Source organism: Lethenteron reissneri, chromosome 15, assembly GCF_015708825.2.
Source record: "Lethenteron reissneri isolate LAM-NWPU_2019-01 chromosome 15, ASM1570882v1, whole genome shotgun sequence".
NCBI classification, from domain to species: Eukaryota; Metazoa; Chordata; class Hyperoartia; order Petromyzontiformes; family Petromyzontidae; genus Lethenteron; species Lethenteron reissneri.
This window is the reverse complement of record NC_083793.1, coordinates 10,818,482-10,833,251: the sequence shown is the minus strand read 5'-3', so window position 1 is coordinate 10,833,251 and position 14,770 is coordinate 10,818,482. Positions and strand designations below refer to the sequence as shown.

Genomic DNA, 14,770 nt, shown 5'->3' with positions numbered 1-14,770 from the left:
GTGGCGTCCGGTCCAAAGCGACTGGCACGTTGCATGGGTAGTGCTAATTAGCGAGCGCCTATTAATGATAGAACGGTGCCCAGGGAGCTGGTGTGGCCTGAACCGCGTTCGGCCATCTTCATCTCCCCAGAGCAAATGTTTACGCACCGCAACCATGTACTCATTTAAGTACATGGTTGACTCAAGGGAGGCCCAGGACCTGTTCTGTTATTACCCGCCACTGATGTCACGTGATTTTGTTGTTTTATCCGCATTCTTTCCCACATCAAGTGGAAGCCTGCCCTATACTCGCAATTCTCAGAGCTGAGCTGGTATTTAGCCAAATGAAGTTAAAATTCTAATTAAATGCGATGGGTTTGTTAGTGTAGTCATTGGTGACCGGGCTGTAAACATCAACTGGCTTCACTCGAGACCACAGCTTCGATGTCAGAATCTCGGCAGTGCCAACTCAGCACTCTCGACTCCTGAGCCACCGGCCACCTCGACAAAAGCTTTGCTTTAATAACAAGTAAAAAGATGTAACTTAAAAAAATTATCTCCTTCATGAAGCGTCAATCAAACTCGCGCAAGACAGCCCAGGACACTCAGCCTAGGCTTAGCTGCAAGATAAAAGCCAGCGATGTCACAACGGGGGAGGCGGGGGGGGGGGTGGGTCCTGCCTGTGGAGCCGAGTCGTTGGAACCGACTCAAGCTGGTGACTCAAGCCATTCGCGAGGCGGCGACGGCCACCTTGGCGCGACGGCCAACAAGGTGGAGGAGCTTCGGCTCTCATCTCATCTCAAGAGCTTCCTGGTGTTCTGGGGTCATGTTGTCTGCTCAGGCGGGCATTTCATGGAAAAGTCGGCGCTCTCACCGTCGAACTCTGCCGGTCCCACCCCGACGATGATGATGGACATGGGCAGACTCGCCGCCTGCGAGCGCGGAAAAACGAGGGCGGCACACAGCGACGGACGGATTCAGCGATCGTGGCGCCCGCGCGGCATCGTTTAGGTGCGGGGGGCAAATTTAGGGCCGGGCGCTCGCCGCCCCACCTGGCCGCACGTGCGTCGGTGTTTGCGGCACGTTCACTCACGTGCACGATGGCCTCCTTGGTCTGCGCCATGTCCGAGATGACGCCATCCGTGATGATGAGCAGCACAAAGTACTGGGAGCCGTCCGACACCGACGCGGCATACCTGCAGGGCGGCACGCACGTGGCACGCGTGCATGGCACGGGTACCGAGATCAGAGGGAGCTGGACATGACAAGGGGGGGGGGGTCACGAAGGGGCTCACCATGGGGATAAAGAACAATGTGTCACCAGGGCAGCCAAGAACCGCATCTCAAGAAGCTGTCCCGAACCGGTGGGCATGCTTTATTTTGATAGAGAATGGGGCAATAGGCGGAGGAAAAAGGAAGGCCCAGGTTTAGACTTCAGCAGGCGTAGAGAGAGTCAATGCCACGGATGGATTGGGGGGAGTTCCGGAAATTGAGGGCAGTAGAGGAGGATGAGTGACGTCCTACCGAGCGACGGCTGACTGAGGGATTCAACAGAATGCCTCGGTTGCTGGAGCAGAGAGTACGTGGAGGTGAATCGACCCATACACTCACACACGCACAGGCAAACTAATAGACACGCACAGAGACCCATAAACCTTCTGCACCTGTTCAAGTACAAACTCGTGACCTTCCTCTTTACAATGTAACTGGCATTGGCCCAAAATCCCAGTGCTGAAATATAACCTGCAAAATTACTGAATTGGGATTACACAGCAGCAACATTGCCCCCTACTGTGAAAACATCACAGGACCCTCCTGAATAAAACACCGTTGCGGCTCAGCGAGGCTCTCCTGGGTGAACGGGCGGAATGATAACAGCAATCGTAAGCCCTGGCACGGACCTGGCGACGTGCGTGATGACGGGCGCGAAGTTGGTGGGGCCGTAAAGCTGCACGGAGCGCAGACTCTGGTAGTAGGCCTCCAGCACCCCCTCGATCCCGCTGCAGTACGGGTTTTGCGGATTTCCGTTCTGTACGCGACGCACACGCGGACGGGGAGAGACGTTCACACACACATCGCACGAGCCGGTTTCGTCACTCCACCTCCGCGGCGGACGTTACCTCTGAGGTTCTTTCCCTGCTTTTTGGCTGCCAGCCCTTCGCTGGACTTGACCACCAGGCCAACATCCATTTGAAGTCAAGATTAATTTTTTTTTTTAGCGAAAGCAATTGATGCTACCCCTACCACATCCCACCCCCTCCTCCTCCTCTTCACTTCCAAGACGTTCTACCCCCTCTGCCAGATCCCGCAGCTGCTGCACAGGAGACACGTAGCGACCTCTAAGATCTGCCCTGACAGTCTCTGCCACCATTTGGCCTGATGTTTTCTCTTCCCCCTCATCGGCGGTCTCGTGTAGACCACTCCAATGTCTGTCCCGGCAATCGGCTCTCCCCTATCCCGCACAAGTGTCCCACCAAACATGACCATCTTTGCTGAACCCCATCTATAGCACTTGGCTACCATGAGCGCTTTCCACTCTCATGCGGTGCTTATGTAGTCACATATAAATACACCTTTAACTCTCTAAAATTAATGGTGATAATAATAACTCATTTGTTTATCCAGGACAGCCACGCTGAGTCCTATGACTCTCTTTCAGGAGGGTCCTGCCGCCACATTGGGATTTATTTCAAGATGTTCTCGGCCAATTAATGATGAGCTGTGCTTATTACACACGTGGGAGGAAAACGGAGTACCCGGAGAAAACTCACAAACATGAGGGGGCAACACTCTGTTCCCATACAGATGAAAACAGGTGGCGATTGGTCCGCTTGCTCTGCCGCCTTCTCTTGGCATGCCAGAGTATTGCACCTCCTTAGCACCCACGGGGAAGGGAGTTTTGCAACGTCTCTGTGCGGTGATCCACCATCCCCTCGTCTCCCCAGCGCTGGATCGCAGGCGTGCCCCACTGATATGTAAGTACGTATGTTGAACTTCGCTTGCGCCGTACGTTTCACGAACGTGATTCGCCGTGCGTTGTCGTGAGCATAAACAGTCGACCCTAATTCCGTGTCAAGGTCCGCACCAACGCAAACTCGTGGGACACGTGTCCATCTGGCGGCAGCTTGGCCCCGAATCCGAGCGCGGGAAACATCTTGTCGGAGTCGTAGTCCTGCACGATCTCCCCGACGGCCTTGAGCGCGAGGGCGTAGGCGTTGAGCTGGTACGGGGATAGGTAGTGCAGGGACGTGGGCTGGGACGGGCTGCCTGCACGCACACGAACATAACCCCGCAGCCCACACACAGATCACCTCACAAAGCACACATTTTTCCTGGCTGAGGGCCGAAGAGGACTTTAAGGAGCCCCCAGCACGCACAGCGGAACGTCGGGCATCGAACGCTTGGAACAACTCGAAAACACCACCTTCTGTCACCGCGAGAAGCCCTCGCAGTGACAGAAGTGACTGGGCACGGAGATACACATTTGTGCTGTTGCCAGGCCGAAAATGGTTTTCCCTCTCCAGTAGCCAATTAGAGCAGGGTAAGATGTTTGGCAGCGATGGATAAAGTATTCAGGCCATTGAGAAGTAGCAGGCCTCATGTGGCCACTGGCCGTGTGAAATTAAGTAGCGGGCCAGATACAGCCACAACTTCACACAATCCCCACCCCTGGTTATGCAGGCTGCTGTTTACACACAGCATCAGGTACTCATTTAAGGCTGAGTCGACATAGGGGAGACAGCCCAGAACCGGTTAACATTTATCGCGGGTGTTGGCTGCGAGCGGGAATCGAACTCGGTTCATAGCAGGGTGCGCTAACCGCCGCACCACCGCTCCGCTCCTGCACCATTTGCCTCCATCGTGACTATAATTTACACTTGCGGGGTAAGCACCTCCACTTCACGGCACAACTCCCCACGCCCAGCGAAATTATATATTCTGAATTTTCACGTAAAAAAAACAACTCTCCAAAGTGCACAGGCGCAGCAACGGAACGACGCTCGTTTCAACCATAATTTTTTTTCATCACAACCATTTCAACTTTTAATAGAAGCGGTGGAGTAGCGCACGGGCGTACGCGTAATCGGCGCATTGAGAGGAAATGTACGCGCCGCGTAAATTAGCCGGAGGACGGGCGGGAAACGGCGGGGAACGATGGAAATGGTCGGGGAATGGTGGGGGAACGATGGGGACGGGTGGGGAACGGTGGGGATGAGCGTGGACGGGCGGGGAACGATGGGGGAACGGTGGGGAACGGTGGGGATGAGCGGGGACGAGCGGAGAACGGCGAGTACCGTCGGTGCGCAGGAGTAATTACCATTGGAGGCGGTGAAATCAATCGCCACAGTGAAGTTAATTTGGGTCCTGCGAGCAGAGACAAAACAAGAAAAAAAACACCACGAGGATTCAGTGGGGGGGGGGGGGGGGCATATTTCATAGCCGTCGTCAAGAGCGCAATGCGCACACATCGGCGGATCCCAGCCCCCTCCCCTGCCACCCGGGCGCGCGCGTTCCATGGGCGAGGGCGAGTGATGAATATTCTTAGGTTTTTTTTTCGGTAAAGTCACGTAGGTAAAAAAATTAAAATTAATAAAAGTCAAATAAAAAAATCACGACCTTTTCGGAGGCAAGACAAGCTTCCGTCTTCAGGTGGGAACAGTCACAGCACGATAGCTGGTGAGTGATGCGTTCCGGCTTGCTTTCAAAAAGAGCAGCGTTGGCTTCCGCTCAAGAGGATCTCGACGTTGTCGTCCGCCGAGGAGATATGGGAGCAATGACATCGGGTTTGGGTCTTCATCTAGCAGTGGATTCGTCATGGCCGATGATGATGAATCACGTTAAAAAATGTAAATGTGCAGCCCTGCAATTGCTCGCTCATGCCACTGCCAGCGGAAGGGCCTCCACTAGAGAGGGAGCTTTATAGAGAGCCTTTCTCTCGAGGGTCTTTGGCCTACTCTTCCACACTGACCAGACGTGTTGGAAGAGGTGGAAGTAGTCACACTCGAGCCCACCACACGCCGACCTGCCGATCACAGACTTCACTGTGCTGTGACCCATATCTGCTGCTGGGTGGACACAGTTCAGCAAAATAACACCGCTGCACCCCTGGCAGCTTCCCTATCGTGGTTGGACCTGTACCTTGGCTGGGTCAGGTCAGACAGCCTCCCGTAGGGTATCATAGCCGGAGGACCTGGAGCGTAGCCGGGGTAGGCACGCTACGTAGGCGGCGTGGAAGAGATACGTGAGATAGGCTGTACGAGTAATTAGTGTACAGCAGTTAGTGTGGTGTGCGTAATAAATACGTGGCCTCTACAAGTGTCTCCGGAACTCACTGGATTTGCCCGGGTGCGATGGTTACCGTGCTGAACTTACAATCCAGAGGTCGGCGTGCGTGTGCGTGCCAGGAGCGGTCCTGTAGCGGAGAGCGCGCTGCGCCACTAACCCGAGTTTGATTCCCGTGCACGGCTAACATCAGCGACAATGATCTGAACCGGTATTGGGCTCTCCCCTAGGTCGACTCAGCCTCAAAACAAGTACCTGGCGCGGTGTGTGAAACATCTCCACGAGGGAGACAAAGGCGGCCGGGCGTGATGTTGGACACCCACCCCCCCACTCGTGTGCCGTGCCGGCCTTCATAGGCGCTACTCGCTAACAGCACTTGCCCCAACAGTCTGTTACAGGCGATACGGGGGGAGGGGGGGTGGGGGAATCTTTGTTTTCGTGGGCGGAAGAGGCACGTCAGGTTTGGTGAATGTGCCGAGTGTCAATGTGTGCACTGGGGTGTGCGTCGGCGCGCTCGCCGCGCGATTTCGCCGGGTGATGCGTCGTGCCGTCCCTCGTGTTTGAATGCCTCCCTCCCCGCCGGTGCTCGCCGAGGCCGTGAGTTGTGGTGCGCTCCCCATCATGCGATGCGCGTGTGCGTGCGTGTGTGTGCGTGTATGTGTGCCTGTGTGTGCGTGTATGTGTGTGTGCGCGTGTGTGCGTGTGTGCCTGTGTGTGTGCGTGCGTTTGTGTATGTGTGTGCGCGTGTGTGCGTGTGTGTGCGTGTGTGTGTGTGTGCGCGCGTGTGTGTGTGTGCGCGTGTGTGTGTGTGTACATGCGTGTATGTGCGTGCGTGTGTGTGCGTGTGTGTGTGCGCGTGTGTGTGTGTATGCGTGTATGTGCGTGCGTGTGTGTGCATGTGTGTGTGCGCGTGTGTGTGTGTGCGCGTGTGTGTGTACGTGTGTGTGTGCGTGTGTACGCGTGTGTGTGTGCGTGCGTGTGTGTGTGCGCGCGTGTGTGTGTGCGTGTGTGTGCACGTGTGTGTGCGTGTGTGTGCGCGTGTGTGTGCGTGTGTGCGCTTGTGTGTGTGCGTATGTGTGTGCGTGTGCGCGTGTGCGCGCGTGTGTGTGTGCGTGTGTACGCGTATGTGTGTGCGTGTGTGCGCATGTGTGCGTGTGTGTGTGTGCGCGTGTGTGTGCGTGTGTGTGCGTGCGTGCGCATGTGTGCGTGTGTGCGCGCGCATGTGTGCGTGTGTGTGTGTGCGCGTGTGTGTGCGTGTGTGTGCGTGCGTGCGCATGTGTGCGTGTGTGCGCGCGTGTGTGTGCGTGTGTGCGCATGTGTGTGTGCGTGTGTGTGTGTGTGCGCGTGTGTGTGCGTGCGTGTGTGTGTGTGTGCGTGTGTATGTGTGCGTATGCGTGCGTGTGTGTGTACGAGCGCGTGCCCGCGTGCCTGCCTCACCGGGTTGCGCGCCGCGCGTACGAACCCAGCGAATCGAGTTCGATTCCTGCTCACAGCCACCAACATCGATGACGATTATACGAACCGGTTCTGGGCCCCCTAGCTCGACTCAGCCTCAAATGGGTACCTGGTGTGATGTGCAAACGTCGCCACTGGAGAGACAAAGGCGGTCGGGCGTGGTGCCGGCCTCCCATAGTTGCTGCTCGCAAACAGCACTTTCCCCAACAGGCCGCCGAGGCTATATCGGGGATCTTTGTCTGTGTGTCAGACAAAGCGGAGGACCTCTCCTCTCTCACCCTCCCCCTTCTCCAGTAGTAATTACACTGTAAGAGCGCTTTGCCATTTCGGATTTTTTTTTTGCTGCTACAACCAATTACGCGAACTGCGCCCGCCCGCCTGCCCGCCCCCGCAGCGCCACGCTATTGAACGGGGGGTGAGGGGGGGTAGCGGCCACTCGCCTTATTTATTTATCCGCCGTCATTTGCCTCTTAACAGAAATTGTATTTAATTGATCCCTCCGTCCCCGCGTACACTCTCTGGCACGAGCGAGGGCGCGCGAGCCGGCGCGTGCGCGAGCCGGCGCGTGCACGAGCCCCAATTCACTCGACGCGCTCCGCGCTGCAATTCACTGGCGGACTTAATGACGCCGCCGCCGCCGCGTCGCGGATTTGCTCAGTTTGTGATTGACGCCGGCAGTCAAGCTCGGTCTGCGCGCTCGGAAACGCGCAACGACGCCGGTCGCTGCACAGCCCCGTGCCGAACGTGAGCGCGCGCGACAACGTTGACGTCCCACGGAAGAATGGCGACGACTTACGGTGCGACATGAAAAGTTTTCATATCCCAGGGTTTGACGTCCGCCTTTGGGAGATGCGGAGTCAATTCCAGAGGTGGTTTTGTTTTTGAGTTTTTATTTTGAGTGACAGTGGACCGGTCGCTCCCTCGCACAGACCCCCTCCGAGCGATTTCCTGCTCGTGACGATTGACGCATCACTCGTCGTTCATCTGCAGCATTGAAGACGGTGGTGGAAATTCCACATTCCTATGGCGGCGGCGAGTCTTCCCGCAGGACTACCGCCCACAAAGTGGTGCTGGTCTTAATCGACCCCAGGGGGATGATGTTCCGAGTTCAACCTCCCCAAAACGAGTATTCGGGCTCGCAACCTTCCAATTGCTCACTCTCTCGCTCAGCCACCTGATGACCCGTTGTTCGAAGTCATTCCCCGCCTGGGCACCACGTGGCATCCTTGAGTCTCCTTGAGCCGCCAAGGAAACTCGAGATCGGTCAATATCACGAGCACTCTACCCTGATTTGCGTTGGACTTTACGTTAAATGCGAAAGGGAACGAGCAACAGGTCGCGGTGTGGCCACGTCTGCTTTCTCTCTCTCCCCCCGTGCGCACGGTGAGCCGATGAGCCGCGCGGGCTTCAACGCCCATCGCTGAATTGGACGAATTGTTTGTGCGAACGCTTTTTCACTTGAATGTTGGCTTGGGGAGGCCCTCATCCAGCAGTGGACTGACCAGGCTTGCTTTTGATGATGGTAAGAATTTAGTGGGGGGGGGGGGGGGGGGGGAGCTCAGTCCGATCCAGCCCCCCCCCCACCTACAAGATTAGGGGGCTGCTGATTCGCGACCGCGTGTCGGCTAGGAACGGTGGCAGCCTCCTGGCGGCCCACCTTGCCCTCACCTCCACTACTACGGACGCAGTCGCTTCGAAGTTTTGCGCCCGTCATGCCGAGTATCAGGAATCGAAGTCGCCCTTCTCAGGCTCCAATCAAACCATGCCACATCGATTTCTAGCTGCTGCTCGTCGCAAGCAATCCGACCTGGTGGCTCAGCGGCGGCGCGAGAGGCTCACAGCAATCGGAAGGTCGCGACTTCAAATCCTGGTTGGTGGGTCGACTCAGCCCATCGTCCCTCTGAGGGTCGATAAAATAGCTACCACTTTGCGGTGGAAGTGAACGGTTGTTGTCCTGAGGATGGACTCGCCGCCGCCGCTGCCACAGAAACGCGAAAATCTTCACCGCTGGCTCAGGGGCCGTAAACGGGGGATGAGCTCCGACGCGTCAAATGCTCGCTCGCGTTGGGGGGGCACGCGATTGGTATCCGTACGAGCGAGGGAGGAGAAACCGCTCCCGTGCGGCCGTGGCGTTTGGTCCGGGCTGCTGCCGGGGGTCGGGGCAAGTCCGACGCGTGACGCACTTCATCGGGACGTCGTCAAGGAGACCGATCGCTGCTCTCCGCTTTGTTGCGGCCACCTCTGCCTAACAAAGCGGTCGTGCCGGCCGGCAGACAGGAGTCGCCGTTTCAGCGCTGCGACCGTGGAGAGTACGGCCGGGCTGCAACACAACGATCGAGGCAATTGATCGCTCCACAGATTATTTGAGATATCGACTGCTCCGCCGATTATCGGTTCGATTGCTCGACCGATCGGAGAGAGAATTCGGAAATTGTTGGAGGACAAAAATACCCCGCCAACTCTGACCTATGCTGTCACTTGTGCCGCTGGATGGGAATTGAAGGGTGGGTCACGGTGACATCTTCAGCATCATCGGCCGCACCGTGCTGGTCACAGCTTGTAGGGGGTTTCCTGCCTTCGGCAGGCAGGATGGTGGCGCAGCAATTTTTAAAGGGGGCCCGAGTGATCAGGCGCAGAAAGAGCGGCCGATTACAACACGAGAGTCGACTGATTGACGGAATCCACCGACAGTCCCAGCTGTAGGGGAGAGGGCGCTAATTTCGGGTGTGAGGACGCTTTTGTTTGTGGACGCAGCAGGTGGCCGGGGGACAGGCTGCGTGGCGCGGGGGCATGTCTCACGCTGCTGCCTCGTTCTCATCGCTGGTGTGAGAGGTTTAAATGTCAGCGCGCTAACAAGTTTACGCTGCCTGCCAGGGTTCGCCACTTGACCTCCCCGGCTGTGACCCACGCGCTGGCTTTTGGTTTTGGATGCGAGGAAAGAAACGTTTCTCTCCCCTTGGGCAGCGTCCGCTGGTTAATATTTCGTCTTTGAATATATTTGTAATCCCTACTTTTATTTAGATGCGCGTTTACGATGCCGCGTCGCACGGGATGAAGAAGCCGTTCGGATCTCTCGCTGAGCCGTGCGGCCTGCGGAGGCGGACACCACAGAACTACCTCTGAAATCCATTCAAGTGCCCCGTGGTTCACGCAGGAGGGGGGCAACACTCACTGATGAACACTAATTTACTGGAGTTGGCTAAACATCCCAATGTACGGCCACAGGGCTCGGGCGATTGTTGGTAGCAGCAGCTCCGGGTGCCTTCCCGTTCGTCAGTGGTTTCCCTGAATCGAACAAAAGCCATGCAGCGAGGAGCCACAAACGCGTGCATTTGATAATTATTTATACATCCAAAAGTCGCGCTGACATTTTGCCGTTACCTGCTGCAACGAGGTGGGCATCCTTAGTAAGTCCCTCCTGCCTTGCAAAATTAACTTCTGTGTTGTGGTGGCCACCTGGACACATGCAGGCAACCGGGCTTTGGTCTGAATGAATATGCCATTTATTTTTTGCGTTCATTTCCCACCTCCGGTTGGCTGCTGTGGGTGTTTTTTTTTCAATGCATTATTTATGCAGGGCTCTGTTGCCATGGCGATGGGCGTATTCGAGCGAGGGGGATCTTACAGGCATGTGATGGAAGGTGGGGGCCTGTCGCACGAGAGGGTGCTCTTGTGAGCGTATGTGAGTGGTTGCAAGTGTGCTCGTGCGTGCGTGCGTGGGCGTGCGTGCGTGGGTGCGTGGGTGTGCGTGCGTGGGTGTGTGGGTGAGCTCAAGTTGTGTGCGCCCAGGTGTGTGCGGATGCATGGTCCTGGCCACCCACCCCCTCCATGTGCCGCTAACAGCACTTGCCCCGCAAGTCTGTTAAGGCTATACGGGGAATCTTTTTCTTGGTGGGTGTGTATGCGCGCAGGTGGGTGTCCATGCATGAGCATGCCTGCTTGCCGGCGTGAGACTATGGAAGTGTTTGCATGCATGTGAGGGTATGCTTGTCGTTGGGGGTGTATGTGTGTGTGTGGCACGCGGTGTAGTGCAACGGTGAGCGCGCGACGCTACGAAACCGACGACCCGAGTTCGATTTTCGCTCAAGGCCAACACCGGTGACGATTATCTGAATCGGTTCTGGGCCTCCCCTAGGTCAACTCAGCCTCTGATTAGCACAGTTGGCTATGTACGGTGCAAAAGAAGCTCAACATACATACAAATGAGTACCTGGGATGATGTGTGAACATCGTCACTGAGGAGACAAAGGGGTAGCCGGGCGCGATGCTGGCGACCCATCCCCTCGTGAGCTGTGCCAGCCTTGATAGGTGCTCACGAACAGCACTTGCCCAGTCTGGCTAAGGCTACACAGCAGATATTTGTCTCTGTGTGTATGTGTGCACGTGTTTGCCTGCCATTGTGTGTATGTTGAACTTCTTTCGCACCGTACGTAGCCAATCGGAGGTGCAGATATGTATGCGCTAACCTGTATGTGTGTGCTTGCCTGTCAGTGTGTGTGTGTCCGTGCGTGTGTACACCTCAACGTTTCGCATTGGTATACGCGCGCGTGCTTTCCAGTGTGCCTACGTGTGTGTGTCGGTCTGCATGTGCGTGTTGACCCACCCTCCTTTGATGTAGTCCAGGAAGGTGTAGTCGGATTCCACTTTGAAGGACAGCAGGGTCACCTGTAGCAGGTGCGAGAGGGTCGGGGACATCACTAATCGCAGCGCCACACTGGCAAAAGCAGGGGCAGAGAGTCTATCTGCTTGGTTAATTGTACAAGTAGTGAGCGTGTGTATCCAGGATGCAAGCTCGTTGTGGAGCGTTATGGATAGTATTAATATATATGTGCGCAGACCTCTTATCGTGTATCCCCACCAAAGCCGTAGCTATGGAGTCAACATTGGGGGGAACCAAATCTTCCAGGGGGTCCCAATCCAGAAAAAAAATCTAAATTTGAAAACGAATTTGCTGCCATTTCCTGCCTAAAATATTAAAAGATTAACTAACACATGGGATGGACTTTTTCTTTATTTTTTTACAATTATGTCTAATAGTGTGTTGTATTACATTGCTCTGTTTTTGCTTTTTTACCATTTCTTGTTTTATTGTATGTAATGTTTGGGATTAGGGATTAATAAAGTACAATCATGACCACAATCATATAAACAGAAATCTATGCATTGATTTATATGAAGACAAGTCCAGATATTGTGGCCAAGGTTTAGCAAATTGTTGTTTTTATTTACATAGCATAGCAATGATTATTTTTTTAAATATTTTATAGCAATATATTGGGGGGGGGGGGCATTTTGAGCATATTTGAATATTGGGGGGAGCTGACCAGAGGCCTTGATCCCCACACGCAGACTAATATTATCGGGCAGCGTTGCTTGCTGAAACAAATTATTCTGCGTTATATTGTTAATAATGGTCTGGAATGCCACGAGGTTGAAGGATATAAACATATTCCATTTGTCTGTGGAGTCCCAAGACTTTAACAGGAGGGTGCTTCAGCGTTGGCACGTTTGACCAATTCCATTCATTGTTTGGCGTAACGTGGGAAGAAACGAGAGTCACAAGAGAAAATGCACAATGCACTCAACAGCTGTACAGATAAACTAAACAAGTGTTTGTATTTTACCAGGTAAGACTCACTACTCAGAAGCGACCTGGTCACAAACGATAGCCCAATGAAGTGGCTGATCACGTGGGCATTTATAGCAGTCAAATACTCTAAACGCGTGTAAGATTCGAGAATCCATTTACTGTGCTGTTATCCGCACCGTCTCCCATCCAGTTCCTAACGAGGCTCACGCCTGCTTAGCTTTTGAGACGTGACAAGACCAGGCGCTTGAGCGTGGCGCGGCAGTCTGCTGCGTAGAGAAAGAGTGTTTTTTTTCTATTTTTGGAAAAGAATGGGCCCCATCGTGAGGCGGCATGAGAGACGGCTGGTGCGGTTTGATCCAAAAGCATCCGATGGAGAAATCGTCAAGAGAGGGATGATTTGCCCTCCCGTGGTACCGGCTAAATTTAGATTGTGCCGCCAATTAAGCCCGACCCCGCGTGCTCGCTAACCATATTCACGGGATCCCGCACGCGCGCCCACCCGCCCGTCCTCCCCAACTTCCCATTCCTCCGCGGGCTGTCACGCCGAGCGCTGGCTCTCGCGTCGTCCCTGCCTCCCGATCCACGCTTAGATTTTGGAAATTCGTTTTACTCGCTCGTTACGGACGCAATTGCTTTTGAAGCGGAGCCACCGCCACAGCTGAACTACGAAGCGAAGTTAAATATAAAAAAAATGAATTATTGCCAACGAGCGAGAGCGCAGTGCAGAAAAAAATATATAATGTTGTACTGTGCTTCTGTGCTCCCAACTGTGCTCTACCCTCCGCCTTCACCAAACGGTGCGGTGAATTAGAGTTAAAGAACCGTATTACCCGCACGGCGAGAAGGGGGTCCTGATCCTGAAGTGCATTGACAAACGAGTTGTGTGCGTATTGTCAAGGGGTAGTTTATTGTTTAAACTTTAAATTCATCGTTGATCGTTTTTTAAGATGATTAGACGTTTTATTTACATGTGCATGTCCGTGAACAGAGCATCACAGCTCATCGGATTCATCCAGCATAAATATTCTGATGTTGACGACCGGCGGGCGACGGCGATCGGCTTGTGCGCGGGAACTCGACGCTTTGATGCATCTCGCGTGACTGTGAGGGATGGAAATGGCTTGGGGAGGAGGCCTTCATCCAGCAGTAGATAGATGATGGCTGATGACGATTATATGCATTGTTTTAGATTCCAAACTCTCTCCTAAAAAAACAGACTCATGGTCTCATTGAACTGTCGCTTGGTATAAATGGTACACACATCGTCCAATAAATTATAATAATTATATGTGGTTAGGTGGCTGCGTCTAACAACAGCAAATGCTGCAGTCGCATTAACAAAGCTGGCTTTGTTGTAAACTCGGACAATAATAACGACTAAATTAATCCGCACATTGTGAATCACCACCTCTGTGCACGAGTTCCTAATCCGCGGGGAAATGGTAATATCTGCATCACACAAACCTACCACCAAATTGGATCACTCTGAACGCACCCAACCTCGTCACATCTCGGCAGCCAGGCAGGGTCGGCCGCTGATTGGTGCTTGGACCCGCTCGCTCTCTGGGAATTCTGGGTACTGTAGGCTCGGACGATGGCACGGCCAGGAGACAGCAAGGCTTGTGATTATAATTTTGCATCTATCTGTGCGGGTCTTTAAGTGATGCTCTCTCGTGCACTTGGCGGGGTTTCTCCGGGCTGCTTCCACGCGAAGCAAAACTCACGTTCACGGAATCTGCCAACCACCCCAATGCAGTAGCACCCTCCGAAACACACGGTCTTGAGACTCAGAGAGGTGTTCCTTGACAGTACAGAGAATATCGACGTGGGAGTTGCACGCAAACACACATCGGGCGGTGGTGGCTACGCACGAGGACCTGTAACCCTTCGCCATGGAGGCGGTGAGAGTTGGTGGGCCACCGCGCCAATGACAACATATTACGAGGCTGCATTACCCCATGGGAATCGAGGAGTGGCAATATCCTGGCTCGCCAGCAGAATGCAGTACGGCAAAAGTGTGGATTGATATCGTCTGTCCCTTCTGTTTGGGATAGAGGGTTGCCCCCTCGCACGTGTGGGTTTTTTTCCCGGGTGCTCCAGTTTCCTCCCACAAGCAACATAAACACTCAGTAATTGGCTGAAAACATCTTGATATATAGGGAACTGCGGAACAACCGTTGGCACCTGCTCACCATCTGGCAGCCTTCCAGCTTGGTCTGTGGTTATTCCTCAGCGATCGTGAGATGCCTATTACGCTGTTATAAAATTCATCATTACATTTATTTTTTATCTAAGGTTTACGATCATCTGTGTGTGCTGTCGTTCGCCAATCGAGTGGCTGATTTAGCAAGGAATGAGCGCTTGTGCATTGTGCGTTTGTGGTCATATCCCTACAATGAGCTCCAGAAATTCTAGCCTCATCCGGGCAGCATTCCTCGCTGCACAGCTCTCTCCCCGATGTGC

The 14,770-nt window shown here is 54.2% G+C and overlaps 1 protein-coding gene across 1 annotated transcript in view; it reads right to left on the bottom strand.

Annotated features, from left to right (window-relative positions):
* The window catches only part of LOC133342701 (copine-8-like), a 71,402-nt gene that overhangs the window by 9,668 nt on the left and 46,964 nt on the right, over positions 1 to 14,770 (bottom strand). The window contains 6 exon segments of the mRNA XM_061552033.1: positions 854 to 911; positions 1,073 to 1,175; positions 1,881 to 2,008; positions 3,065 to 3,246; positions 4,298 to 4,344; positions 11,321 to 11,382. Of these exon segments, the coding sequence (XP_061408017.1) occupies positions 854 to 911; positions 1,073 to 1,175; positions 1,881 to 2,008; positions 3,065 to 3,246; positions 4,298 to 4,344; positions 11,321 to 11,382 (580 nt within the window).